Source organism: Pristiophorus japonicus, chromosome 6, assembly GCF_044704955.1.
Source record: "Pristiophorus japonicus isolate sPriJap1 chromosome 6, sPriJap1.hap1, whole genome shotgun sequence".
In the NCBI taxonomy this organism is placed as follows: domain Eukaryota; kingdom Metazoa; phylum Chordata; class Chondrichthyes; family Pristiophoridae; genus Pristiophorus; species Pristiophorus japonicus.
The window spans coordinates 155,900,841-155,914,512 of record NC_091982.1 but is presented as its reverse complement, the minus strand read 5'-3'; the positions used below and the strand labels follow the sequence as shown (position 1 = coordinate 155,914,512).

General features: G+C 48.6%; 1 protein-coding gene across 2 annotated transcripts in view; it reads right to left on the bottom strand.

Annotated features, from left to right (window-relative positions):
• Nucleotides 1-13,672, bottom strand: part of kif1aa (kinesin family member 1Aa) — a 511,950-nt gene that overhangs the window by 22,052 nt on the left and 476,226 nt on the right. For both annotated transcript variants that reach the window (XM_070882200.1, XM_070882201.1), the window contains exon 38: nucleotides 11,292-11,353. In XM_070882200.1, the coding sequence (XP_070738301.1) occupies nucleotides 11,292-11,353 (62 nt within the window). The remainder of the gene's footprint in view (nucleotides 1-11,291; nucleotides 11,354-13,672) is intronic.

The window sequence follows — 13,672 nt, the reverse complement described above, 5'->3', positions numbered from 1 at the left end:
CTCTTCCCGGCGGTGCTGCTCAGCGCCACCGGAGGATCGCTGCGGGGCGCGGGAGACCTGAACGCAGCCTTTCACACCACTCCGGGGCAAAACCCGGAGCGCAAAGGACCAGAAAATCCAGCCCAATGTCTCATTACCGTTTCAAGTCATAAAACGCAGGTGGAACCGATTAAACAAACGGAGACCAGTGAAACTCCATGCGGACCACAGCCAGAACATCATCTACACTCCGATCCCAGCAGCAGAAAGACCTAAACGTGCATCCCAGTCACTGGTGGAAATGCCAGGAGTTGGCAACGAGCTTCACTTCATTTCAACAGATTTCAGTGAGATTCCCATATTTCTGATCTTACTCCAGTGTATTACTTCGATGTGTGCTGTGGGCTGTTGGTTTGTTTCTCTGGGCCCGAAATTGGTGGAAGCTAAGTTCCACCCAAGTGCCGCCCAAAGGACCGCTGAGATCCTGACGGTACTTTGGGCAGAAGTTTCATGGAAGAATCTTGGAAAGACCGCCCAGCGGCAAAAATGGGACTTATGCGCTGAATCTGGGTGGCAGCTCCCATTCTTGGCGGTAAAGTACCACCGAGGATTGAGTCGGGCCCAGGGAGGGGGAACTAATGAAATAAAAAAGAAAAAAAAACACTAGAAATCCTTCAGGGGACCCCATCCACCTGAATCCCTGCAAAAAAATAAAGAAAAAAAGGTTACTAACCTTTTTTTGCAGGTTTTCATACTTACTGTTGAGGTTAGACCTGTTATGTATCTGGACTTGTATATACTCTGGCGTATATACAGAGGCCTCATTCCCTGGCGTCTCAAGGGATCTTATAATCCCTTGGGAGCACAGGTATTTAAGAGTGCTTCACAGGTTGGAGAGATACTCTGGAGACCTGCAATAAAAGACTAAGGTCACACTTTATTTTGAGCTCACAGTATTCAATCTGACTCTTTCTCCATACAGTACAACTGGCGATGAGATACAGATAGCAAACCCAAAGATGCAGAGAACAGTGGGCATCCTGGAGAAATTCTCGGAGGGAGATGATTGGGAAACTTTTGTGGAGCGACTCGACCAATACTTTGTGGCCAACGAGCTAGATGGGAATGTAGAGCGATCCTCCTCACCGTCTGTGGGGCACCAATGTATGGCCTCATGAAGAATCTGCTCTCTCCGGCGAAACACACGGAGAAATTGTACGATGATTTGTGCACACACTGGTCCGAGAGCATTTGAACCCGAAGGAAAGCGTTCTGATGACGAGGTATCGGTTCTACACCTACAAAAGGTCTGAAGGCCAAGAAGTGGTGAGTTATGTCGCTGAGCTAAGACGCCTTGCAGGACATTGCGAATTTGAAGGACATTTGGAGCACTTGCTCAGAGACTTTTTCGTACTTGGCATTGGCCACGAAACCATACTTTGCAAACATTTGACTGTAGAGACCCCAACCTTGAGTAAGGCCATAGCGATAGCCCAGGCGTTCATTGCCACCAGTGACAATACTAAGCAAATCTCTCAGCACACAAGTGCTGCTACAAGTACTGTGAACAAAGTGATGTTGTTTTCGAATCGTAACAGACAGGGCAGGTCGCACATACCTGCAGCTTCACATCCGCAGATGTCTCAGAGTCCACCATCAAGGGTGATGAATGCAAGGCCATTAACACCTTGATAACGCTGCGGGGGTGATCATCGTTTCCATTCACGTCGATTCAAAGGATATATTTGCAAGGGCTGCGGAACAATGGGACACCTCCAATGAGTGTGCAGGCGAGCTGCTAGGCCTGCTAAACCTGCAAACCACCATGTTGCAGAGGAGGATAGATCCACAGAGGACCACGCTGAAACAGAGCCTCAGACCGAGGAGGCAAAGGTACATGGATTGCACACATTCACCACGAATTGTCCCCCGATAATGCTGAAGGTGAACTAAATGGACTCCCGGTGTCAATGGAGCTAGACACAGGCATGAGCCAGTCCATCATGGGCAAAAAGACTTTCGAAAGATTGTGGTGCAACAAGGCCTCAAGGCCAGTCTTAACTCTAATTCGCACAAAACTAAGAACTTACATGAAAGAACTGATTCCTGTAATCGGCAGTGTTACTGTAAAGGTCTCCTACAATAGAGCGGTGCACAAGCTACCACTCTGGGTGGTACCGAGCGATGGTCCCACGCTGCTCGGCAGGAGCTGGCTGGGAAAGATACGCTGGAACTGGGACGACATCCGAGCGCTATTGCCTGCTGACGACACTTCGTGTGCCCAGGTCTTAAACAAATTTCCTTCGCTGTTCAAACCAGGCATCGGAAATTCCAAGGAGCAAAAGTGCAGATCCACCTGATTCCAGGGGTACGACCCATCCATCACAAGGCGAGAGCAGTGCCGTACATGATGAGAAAAATCGAGCTCGACCAGCTACAAAGAGAGGGCATCATCTCACCGATCGAGTTCAGCGAGTGGGCTAGTCCTATTGTCCCAGTCCTCAAGGGAGACGGCACCGTCAGAATCTGTGGCGATTACAAAGTAACTATCAATCGTTTCTCCCTGCAGGACCAATACCCACTTCTAAAAGCCAACGACCTCTTTGCAATGCTGGCGGGAGGAAAGACATTCACGAAGCTGGACCTAACCTCAGCCTACATGACACAGAAATTGGAGGAATCATCGAAGGCCCTCACCTGCATCAACACACACAGGTCTTTTTGTTTATAACAGATGCCCGTTTGGAATCCGGTCAGCAGTGGCGATATTCCAGAGAAACATGGAAAGTTTACTGACGTCGGTCCCGCACACAGTGGTCTTCCAGGACGGCATCTTGGTCACAGGTCGGAACACAGTCGAGCATCTGCAGAACCTGGAGGAGGTTCTTAGTCAGCTCAACCGCGTGGGGCTCAGGTTAAAACGCTCGAAGTGCATTTTCCTGGTGCCTGAAGTAGAGTTCTTGGGGAGGAGGATTATCAGGCCCACCAACGTGAAGATGGAGGCAATCGAGAACGCATCGAGGCCACAGAATGTGACGGAGCTGCGGTCGTTCCTGGGACTCTTGAACGACTTTGGTAACTTCTTACCGGGTCTCAGCACACTGCTAGAACCACTACATGTCTTACTATGAAAAGAGGGCGAATGGGTTTGGGGCAAAAGCCAAGAAAATGTCTTTGTAAAAGCGAGAAAATTGTTATGCTCAAACAAATTGCTTGTGTTGTATGATCCATGTAAGCATTTGGTACTAGCATGTGATGCGTCGTCATATGGCGTCGGGTGTATATTGCAACAAGCTAATGATTGCGGGAAACTGCAACCGGTTGCTTATGCATCCAGGAGTCTGTCTAAGGCCGAGAGTGCCTTCAGCATGATTGAAAAAGAAGCGTTAGCGTGTGTCTATGGGGTAAAGAAAATGCATCAATATCTGTTTGGGCTAAAATTCGAATTGGAAACTGACCATAAGCCACTTATATCCCTGTTTTCCAAGAGCAAAGGGATAAATACAAACGCATCAGCCTGTATCCAGAGATGGACGCTCACATTGTCCGCATACAACTATGCCATCCACCACAGGCCAGGCACAGAAAACTGTGCCGATGCTCTCAGTAGGCTGCCATTGCCCACCACGGGGGTGGAATTGGCGCAGCCCGCAGATCTAGCCATGGTTATGAAAGCATTTGAGAGTGAGCAATCACCTGTCACTGCCCGGCAGATCAAAACCTGGACAAGCCAAGACCCCCTATTATCTCTAATCAAAAGCTGTGTGTTTCACGGGAGCTGGTCCAGTGTCCCAGTGGAAGTGCAGGAAGAGATAAAGCCATTCCAGCGGCACAAAGATGAAATGTCTATCCAGGCAGACTGCCTTCTGTGGGGCAATCGAGTAGTGGTCACCAAGAAGGGCAGAGATATCCTCATCAATGACCTTCACAGTACCCACCCAGGCATCGTAATGATGAAAGCGATAGCCAGATCCCACGTGTGGTGGCCCAGTATCGATGCGGACTTAGAGTTCACAGATGTACCCAGCGAGGCGCCGCTAAGTTTATGGTCTTGGTCCTCCAAATCGCGGTCTAGGGTACACGTCGACTATGCAGGTCCGTTCTTGGGTAAAATGTTCCTTGTGGTTGTAGACGCGTACTCCAAGTGGATTGAATGAGAGATAATGTCGGCTAGCATGTCAGCTGCCATTACTGAAAGCTTGTGGGCCATGTTTGCCACACACGGCTTACCCAATGACCTGGTGAGCGACAATGGGCCACGTTTTACCAGTGCTGAGTTCAAAGAATTTATAACCTGTAATGGGATCAAACATGTCACATCTGCCCCGTTTAAACCAGCATCCTGTGGTCAGGCAGAGAGCAGTGCAAACCATCAAGCAAGGCTTGAAGGGGGTAACTGAAGGCTCGCTGCAGATTCGCCTATCCTGAGTCCTGCTTGGCGACCGCACGAGACCCCACTCACTCACTGGGATCCCACCTGCTGAACTGCTCATGAAAAGAGCACTTAAGACAAGGCTCTTGTTAGTTCACCCTGATCTACATGAACAGATAGAGAGCAGGCGGCTTGAACAAAGTGCATACCATGATAGCGCAAATGTGTCCTGCGAGATTGAAGTCAATGATCCTGTGTTTGTATTAAATTATGGGCAAGGTCCCAAGTGGCTTCCCGGCACTGTCGTGGCCAAAGAGGGAAGCAGGGTGTTTCGGGTCAAACTTTCAAATGGACTCATTCACCGGAAACACTTGGACCAAATCAAAGTCAGATTCACGGACTACCCAGAGCAACCCACCTTGGACGCTAACTTTTTGATCTCCCAACATACACACCAGTGGCAACTGACACCACGGTTGACCACGAAGCAGAATCCATCATCCACAGCAGCCCTGCAGGGCCCAACACACCAGGCAGCCCAGCAAGGCCAGCTGCACAGCAACCAAGTGAGTGCCCAACAAATAACTCAACAACACCAGCCTTCACACCGAGATGATCAACCAGGGCAAGAAGGGCCCCAGATCGACTCACATTGTAAATAGTTACACTATTGAGTTTGGGGGGGAATGTTGTTATGTATCTGGACTTGTATTTACTCTGTACAACCACCAGAGGGCTCATTCCCCGGAGTCCTAAGGGATCTCATAATCCCTTGAGAGCACAGGTATTTAAGAGTGCTTCACAGGTTGGAGAGACACTCTGGAGACCTGCAATAAAAGACCAAGGTCACACTTTACTTTGAGCTCACAGTGTTCAGTCTGACTCTTTCTCCATATACTACAAGACCCGCCTCCACGCAGCGGTCCTTTCCCCTGCTGCAGCGGATTCCCGCCCGGACCAAACTGGCAGCTCGGTGGGCGGGAGGACACTTACGCACGTTGCACGCCAGCGGGCGTCAGCGGGTGGTCCCCAGCGGTCTTCCCTCCCAGCCGGCGGGAGACCTCCACCAAGCTCGCTCAGAGGGGAGACCGCCCAGAAAACTCGGTGGTAGCGGACGGCAGTGGGAGGTGAGTCCACCAGTTTTGGCCCCCGTGAGTCTCATTGGCCAGCTATGTTCTGTTACTTAGCTGCTGTCACATGTTTAAGACACCTTTTCTCGTGTGGAGTAACAGTCAATTTCCACAGGGAAATATAAAGAATGACATTAATAGTAAAGAAAATATCAGATTTTCGCCCCCAGACTGGAGGCAATCAGTCAAGAACACAGCTCTCCGTGGCTAGATCTGGAAACCATGTTCTTATGAACTTTGCTTTATTTTAATGATCGAAGGGTGTAATGAGTATTATTTCTAGTAAAATAAAATAAACCTTTTCAACAGGTTGTAAAAAAGCAAAATAGGCTGGAAATTAGTGTTGTCGATAATAGTGAGTGAACAGATTATACGTTCATTTGACAGTCCACCGTTCTTTTGTCAACAGAGGGGTTAACTTACACTGCAAATTCTACACGGCGATTTTTATTTTAAAATATCTCTAAACCCTTCCAGGGTAAACTACTGTTTGCTTGAATGGCAGCATTACAGCAGGCTCTTCTGTGGCCTTGCCTCCCTCCCCTTTCCAGAAGGGAAATCCCGGTTGTATAAAATGCACCCACCAATATTTCAGTGTGCCTATGCAAATTACCTGAAAGTGAGGTCTCCAACCATGTTTCCAGCCGCTCGCCCAGTTGGAAGGCTGAACGCAGGCGTCCAGTGTTCAAAATGTTGGTGGAGGCATCTCTGGGGACCCAGTGGCGGAGGGGCCTGTGCAAGTGCCATCAGACTCTAGCCACACACAGGCCATGGCAGCAAGAAGGAAAATGTAGGCAGCTATTCCTCCTCCTACCCACTCCATGCCCCCCCCCCCCCAAAGGCTGCCTCAACAAGTCTCTGCCCCCACAATATGGCAGAGGCCTAGGCCCAGGAGCCCGCTCCCAGCATGCAAATGGCCCTGGGGCAGGAAAGTTGGCCGGGGTCAGGGTCGGTACCACGCTGACAAGCGGCAGTCCCACCAATCGTAAAGCTCGCACCCAGGCATCAGAAATCCAAACACTCAGGAAAATAAATCTCAGACCTTCAGAACTCTGATTTCTTATCAGTAATTTTGAAATTTGCCATTGCTGCAAAGTGGGTTTTGATATTTACTTCAGGATTTATCCCCTACAATGAGCACCATCAAATGTTGGCTATAGATGACACTTATATTATGGCCTGCCCACGAGCTGGTGCACTTTCAGGACCTCATGTGTCACCTGGTCTATAATCATACCTACTGACATTTCCGGACTTGTGCCGGCTTTCGTTACTCGACTGAGTTGGCATATGTTGTGCCCAGGAACAGTGGCTGCGGACGGACCGGAGGAGGGTTGACAGGATAGATGCCGAGAGGTTGTTTCCCCTGGCTGGAGAGTCTAGAACTGGGGGCATAGACTCAGGATGAGGGGTCAGCTTTTTCAGACTGCAATGAGGAGGAATTTCTTCACTCAGAGGGTTGTGAATCTTTGGTATTCACTACCCCAAAGGGCTGTGGATGCTGAGTCATTGAATATAGTCAAGGTTGAGATAGATAGATTATTGGACTCTAGGGGAAGTTAAGGGATGGGGGGATCGCGCGGGAATGTGGAGTTGAGGTCAAAGATCAGCCATGATCTTATTGAATGGCGGAGCAGGCTCAAGGGTCCATGTGGCCTACTCCTGCTCCTAATTCTAATGTTGGTGAAGCATGTTGTCAGTGTGGTCTCTGTATCATTGCACTCACGTCCGATGCTGCCCCCCTCCTCCCCCACCGCCCCGACCCCCTCTCCCTGCCCTGTCAAAGACCTGTCTCACATGGCCATCCCTGACGTGCAGACTGCAACACCAGGCTGCTCAAAGCCCAATCATCTGTAATGTATGTGAACCTCACCTGTGTGGAAGACTTGCCACTAGGGGGCACACCTGTGGGAGACCTATGGGTCACTTGTGTACCTTGGAGCAAGCAGGTATAAAAGGCAGTCCACCATGCTGCTGCCTTACTTTGGAGTTAAATCAAAGAGACCAAGGTCACAATGGTTTGAGCTTACAACACAGTCTCGTGGAGTTATTCTGATCTTAACTGGCGATGAGTTACAGATCACGAACTTTCAAGCGGAAATGGCTGTCATTGGTATTCTTGAGAGATTTGTTGAGGGTGATGATTGGGAGGCTTTGTTGAGCATCTTGACCAGTACTTCGTGGCGAACGAGCTGGACATGGCTGAGACAGAGACCAAGCGCAGGGCGATTCTCCTCACCGCATGCGGGTCGTCGGTATATGGCCTCCTCAAAGATCTACTGGTCCCAGACAAACCAACGGACAAGACTTATACAGAGCTGTGTGCGCTGGATCAAGAACACCTCCATCCAAAAGAGAGCATCTTGATGGCCAGGTATCGCTTTTACACGCAGCATCGCTCCGAGGGCCAGAATGTGGCGAGCTTTGTCGCTGACCTAAGACGCCTTGCAGGACCGTGCAAATTCGCAGGATCTATGGGGGAAATGTTGCGGGACTTTTTCGTGCTGGGAATTGGCCACGAGGTCATCCTCTGCAAACTGCTGTCTGCCGAATCCATAGGTCTGAGCAAGGCCATCACGATAGCCCAGGCCTTCACATCCACGAGCGACAATACAAAACAGATTATCTTCACAGAATCGAAGCTCACCGGCAAGTACTGTGCATAAAATAATGCCTTCAGCAGGCAGAACTGTACCTAGTAGGGTCCACACGACAGCAGAGGCCAGGCCTAGGGTGACTCAGAGGCCGCTGGGGAGTGCTAATGTGAATCCATTAACATCATGCTGGCACTGCGGGGGCAGTCACAGAGCCCATCAATGTCGATTCAAGCACTATGTGTGCAAGGACTGTGGAACAATGGGGCACCTCCAGTGAATATGCAAGCAACCTCAGACTCACCACATGGCAGAGTCAGCAGAGTGACCGATCATAGCAGAGCGACCGATCCAGTGCGGATCACGTTGAACGAGCAGGAGAGGCAACTCAACCGGAGGATAAGAAGGAAGTATGGGGTACACACCTTCATCACCAAAAGCCCTCCGATAATGTTAAAAGTCAAACTTAACGGCATTCCCGTCTCATGGAATTGGACACAGAGGTGAGTCAATCGATTATTAGCCAGAAGGCTTTTGAGAAACTGTGGAGTAACAAGACACAGAGGCCAAAACTGAGCCCAATTCACACTATGCTGCACACTTACACCAAAGAACTCATACCTGTTATCAGCAGTGCGGCAGTGAAAGTATCGTATGACGGAAGGGTGCATGATTTTCCACTATGGCTTGTACCAGGCGATGGCCCAACGCTGTTCGGCAAAAGCTGGCTAGGCAAGATCCGGTGGAACTGGGACGACATCAAAGCACTGTCCTCGGTGGATGATGCCCCGTGCACACAAGTGCGAAACAAATTCCGGCATTATTTGAGCCAGGCATCGGCAACTTCTCAGGCGTCAAAGGCCCGAGCAGTCCAATATATGATGTGAGAGAAAGTTGAAATCGAGTTGGACAGACTTCAACGAGAGGGGATCATATCGCCAGTTGAGTTCAACGAGTGGGCCAGTCCAATCGTGCCAGTGCTAAAGAGCGATGGGACGGTCAGAATCTGCAGGGACTACAATGTGACGATCAACCGAGTCTCATTACAGGACCAGTACCCGCTACCCAAAGCAGAGGACTTATTCGCAACGCTAGCAGGAGGAAAGTCGTTCACCAAGCTAGACCTAACCTCCAGTTACATGACACAGGAGCTGGCTGAACCGTCAAAGAAGTTGACGTGCATCAACATGCACAAAGGACTGTTCGTGTACCACAGATGCCCCTTTGGGATTCGCTCGGCAACGGCCAGCTTCCAGAGGAACATGGAGAGTCTGCTGAAATCGGTTCCATGCACTGTGATGTTCCAAGATGACATCTTGATCACTGGTCGCAACACCACAGAACACTTGCACAAACTGGAAGAGGTTCTAAAGCGACTGGACAGAGTGGGACTCAGGCTGAAACGCTCCAAGTGTGTTTTCCTGGCGCCAGAGGTCGAATTTCTGGGGAGAAAGATTGCGGCAGACGGCATCAGACCCACCATCTCCAAGACGGAGGCCATCAAGAATACATCCAGACCACAGAACGTGATTAGGCTGCGTTCGTTCCTGGGATTCCTCAATTATTTTGATAACTTTCTACCGGGGTTGAGAACTTTGCTGGAACCCTTGCATTTGTTGCTATGCAAGGGTGACGACTGGGTTTGGGGTAAATCGCAAGGCCAGAAACCTGCTATGCTCTAACAAGTTACTTGTATTGTATGACCCATGTAAACGCTTAGTACTAGCATGTGATGCATCGTCGTACGGGGTCGGTGGTGTGTTACAGCAAGCAAATGTGTCAGGCAAACTGCAACCGGTTGCTTATGCATCCAGAAGTCTATCCAAGGCTGAAAGTGTCATGTTTGTAACTATAATGTAACACCACTGTATTACTGTATACACTCAACTCAGATACACATCTTAACCACAGGGGGTGAACTTGTGGGAGACACTCCTTACCTGATCACACAGGTATATAAAGGGAGGTCCCACGCAGGGTCATCACTTCTGGAGTCCTGTAATAAAGAGTTAAGGTCACTGAGTGGCCTTGTCCCTGGAATGTGTCTCGTGTGGTTTCATGCTGTAGAGTAAGGACTTTACAGAAAGAGCCTACAGTATGGTTGAGAAAGAAGCGTTGGCATGTGTACGGGGTTAAGAAAATGCACCAATATCTATTTGGTCTCCAATTCGAGCTCAAAACCGACCACAAACCACTTACTTCACTGCTCTCTGAAAGCAAAGGTATCAACACCAATGCTTCATCCTGCATCTAAAGATGGGCACTAAAATTGTCTCCATTTGACTATGTAATCCGCCACAGACCGGACACTGAGAACTGCGCTGACGCCCTCAGTCAGCTGCCATTGCCCACTTGCTCATCAGGGTTCCCCCTGCAGCATTGTTAATGAAGAGAGCACTCAAAACCAGGCTCACCTTAGTCCACCCGAATCTCAATGATCACGAAGAAACCCGGAGGCAGAGGCATAACGTGTACCAGGATCGCGCGGCGACCTCGCGTGACATTGAAGTCAATGATTCGGTGTTCGTTCAAGGTCCCAAGTGGATTGCTGGCAGTGTCTTAGCCAAGGAGGGGAATAGAGTGTTTGTTGTGAAATTGTTGAATGGGCAAACATGCAGAAAACACCTGGATCAGATCAAACTGCGATTCACGGACTACCAAGAACAGTTTGAAGAAGACCCTACCATCTATGATCCACCAACACGGACCCAACCAGCAATCGACCTCGCTGTCAACCCTGAGGATGAACCCACCTTGCCGGACAGTCCGATCAGACCAACCGAGCTGCCGTGCAGCGATGATCTGACCAACTCACCCATGCCAGGATTTCAACTCAGGCGATCGACCAGGGAACGCAGACCGCCAGATCGCTTCAACCTGTAAATAACCTGTACTCAAGACTTTGGGGGGAAGTGATGTTATGTATGTGGCTCTCACCTGACTTGCCACTAGGGGGCACACCTGTGAGAGACCTATGGGTCACTTGTGCACCCTGGAGCAAGCAGGTATAAAAGGCAGTCCACCTCGTTGCTGCCTCACTTTGGAGTTATATTAAAGAGACCAAGGTCACAATGGTTTGAGCTTACAACACAGTCTCGTGGAGTTATTCTGAACTTAACATCATCCTTACTCAAACAAAAAGCACGCTTCAGCGAGTTTAACCAGCAGCAAACAGATGGTTTTATCCCTTTTCCAATCAGAAAGTACAGTTCCTACCTGGGCTTACAGCATCTGCCACCCGGCACAGGCTCAGCTCATACACCCCGGTCACTCGGTTACTGTCGAATAAAAACAAGAGAGAAGAGGGGTGTAAACTTAGTAAACTCAGCCAATACCTGAGAGTCAGAAACTACACAATATAAACACGCACCCCCTTTCAAATCCACACTGCCGCCCCAGGGACCTCAGTGAAGCGACAGGACATTTTCCCAATAGGTGCCATCCAGTGTTGTGGAGTTTCAGCCATGTGACCAGAGAGGCTGGACATCAGATACTAAGAGGGAGCAAATATTGGCATGTCGGTTTGCCCGTTTTGAACGATTAGCTCTCCCTAGACCTGCTCTCCTAATCGGAAGGTGACTTCCTCCCAGACTGCTCTTTCAATCGGGAGGTAAACTCTCCCCCCTCTCAACTGGTCTCCCAAACATGAGTATGTATAATACCAGGAAACGTCATTAGGCCTGAAAAAGTGTCTCAATATCAAAAAAGATGCCACCGATTCTCCTTCTCCTCAACTCCCTCAGTCCCTTCTCTCTCTCTGCAGAAACAAAGCTAATTACCTCTGGACCTGATTGCAACTGTCTGCTTTAATGTCTTTTGCATGTAATTTATTCAAAAACTTGATTACCATTTGGGTGAAAAAGTTCCCCTGACTTCCTCTGTTATTCTGAACGTCTTCATTTATAACCTGTGTTTCCTGCGTTTTGAACACTTTGCCAGATCAGTTACATCTCAATAACTCACATCACAATCTGTTCCTTTCTGAAGTGAACAAGTCTGATTTCCTTCACCTTTCCTCAAAGAAATTCCTGATGACTGGAACATCTAATGCCAGTAGATAGCTTTCCTCAGGATCCTTTACAACCAACACCCATCATCGGTGGGTTTTTAAAAATTTGTTCACAGGATGTGGGTGTCGCTGGCATTTATTGCCCATCCCTAATTGCCCTCAGGAAGATGGTGTTTGTAATATTCATAGCTCCATCCAGTGGACTACTGCAGCCATTGTTGTTTACAACAATAAAGAGGGAACAAGTCACGTGACTGGCTTTCTGAAGTTAGCAGCCATCTTAGAGCATGTGTGTGTTTGTGAGGTCATACCGAAAACATAACATTTGGCGACGAGAATGGGATAATTGGATAACAAAGCTGAAATTTTTGTTGGTGGATGATTCAGCCATCTGACAGAGAGACTTTGAGAGCTTCACTGTTTTGATTAACAGCTAAAAATCTAAGGTAAATTACAAGCACACTTGACTGAACTGCCAGAGTCTAGATGGTCACGCCGATGGAATAGGGCGCTTGGAGGAGTTTCAACGTGACCGTGAAAGTTTCGGAGCAAATAGTATCATCGAAGTCCCCCGATGATGAAAACCATAACCAGGTGGTGTTGGAAAGAAAACGGGCTATTTTCTTAACTGAAGCAGGGCCCGAGGTTTATGAAACCCTGAAAAATTTGCTTGTGCCTGTCAAGCCAAAGGACACATCTCTTAAGCAGATTCAGCACTACAGTCCTGAGCCCCTGGAAATTGCTGAAAGTTATCATTTCGGAATACGAGATCAGTTAATCGACTAAAGTATCAGTGAGTACATGGTAGCATTAAAAAAGCTATCTATTCACTGTAATTTCGGAAACTTTCAGGACCGAGCATTGGGTGACCGCTTTGTTTGTGGGATGAAAAATGATGCAATGAGAAGAAAGTTATTGACAACTCCTTGACTTGACTTTTGATTCAACTTGTCAGACAGCTATGTCAATGGACATGGGCGACCAATATTCCCGAGAATTTCGTACCATTTCCAGTCGTCAGACAACCGAGGTGAATCGCCTACAGATTAAAAGTAAAAGGCAGTTGGGCCCCAAAGTCTCAGAAATTGGCAATGGTAACAGAGCATTGAAGTCCTGCTATCGGTGCCTGGGACAACACATTGCTAAAAGTTGTCCATATGTGAAGGCAGAGTTTTTTTCTGCAGGAAAACTAGGCATCTTGCGAAGGCATGCCGACTGAAGAGTAAAACAACTTTCAAAGCTATATGTAGAAATCCCCAGAGACTACATAGCATGGAAGAAACACAACAGGACGAGGAGGTTTTAGAGCTACACATCATCAAGAGCATGAGGGTGTCTAACAGCGATTTGAAAAGTATCATCATCCACATAGATGTTGCAGGAACCAAGATATGGAAATCGACACTGGTGCACCTGTGAGTGTAGCACCGGAATCACTATATCTCAACAAATTACGTGATTTCCCATTGGAGAAATCCAAGATAGAGCTGTGAGGCTACTCGGGAGAGAACATTCCTGTGGTAGGTTGTATCACCGTACCGGTGAAATACAAAGATCAATTTCAAAGTTTTCCTCTCTTAGTAGTGGC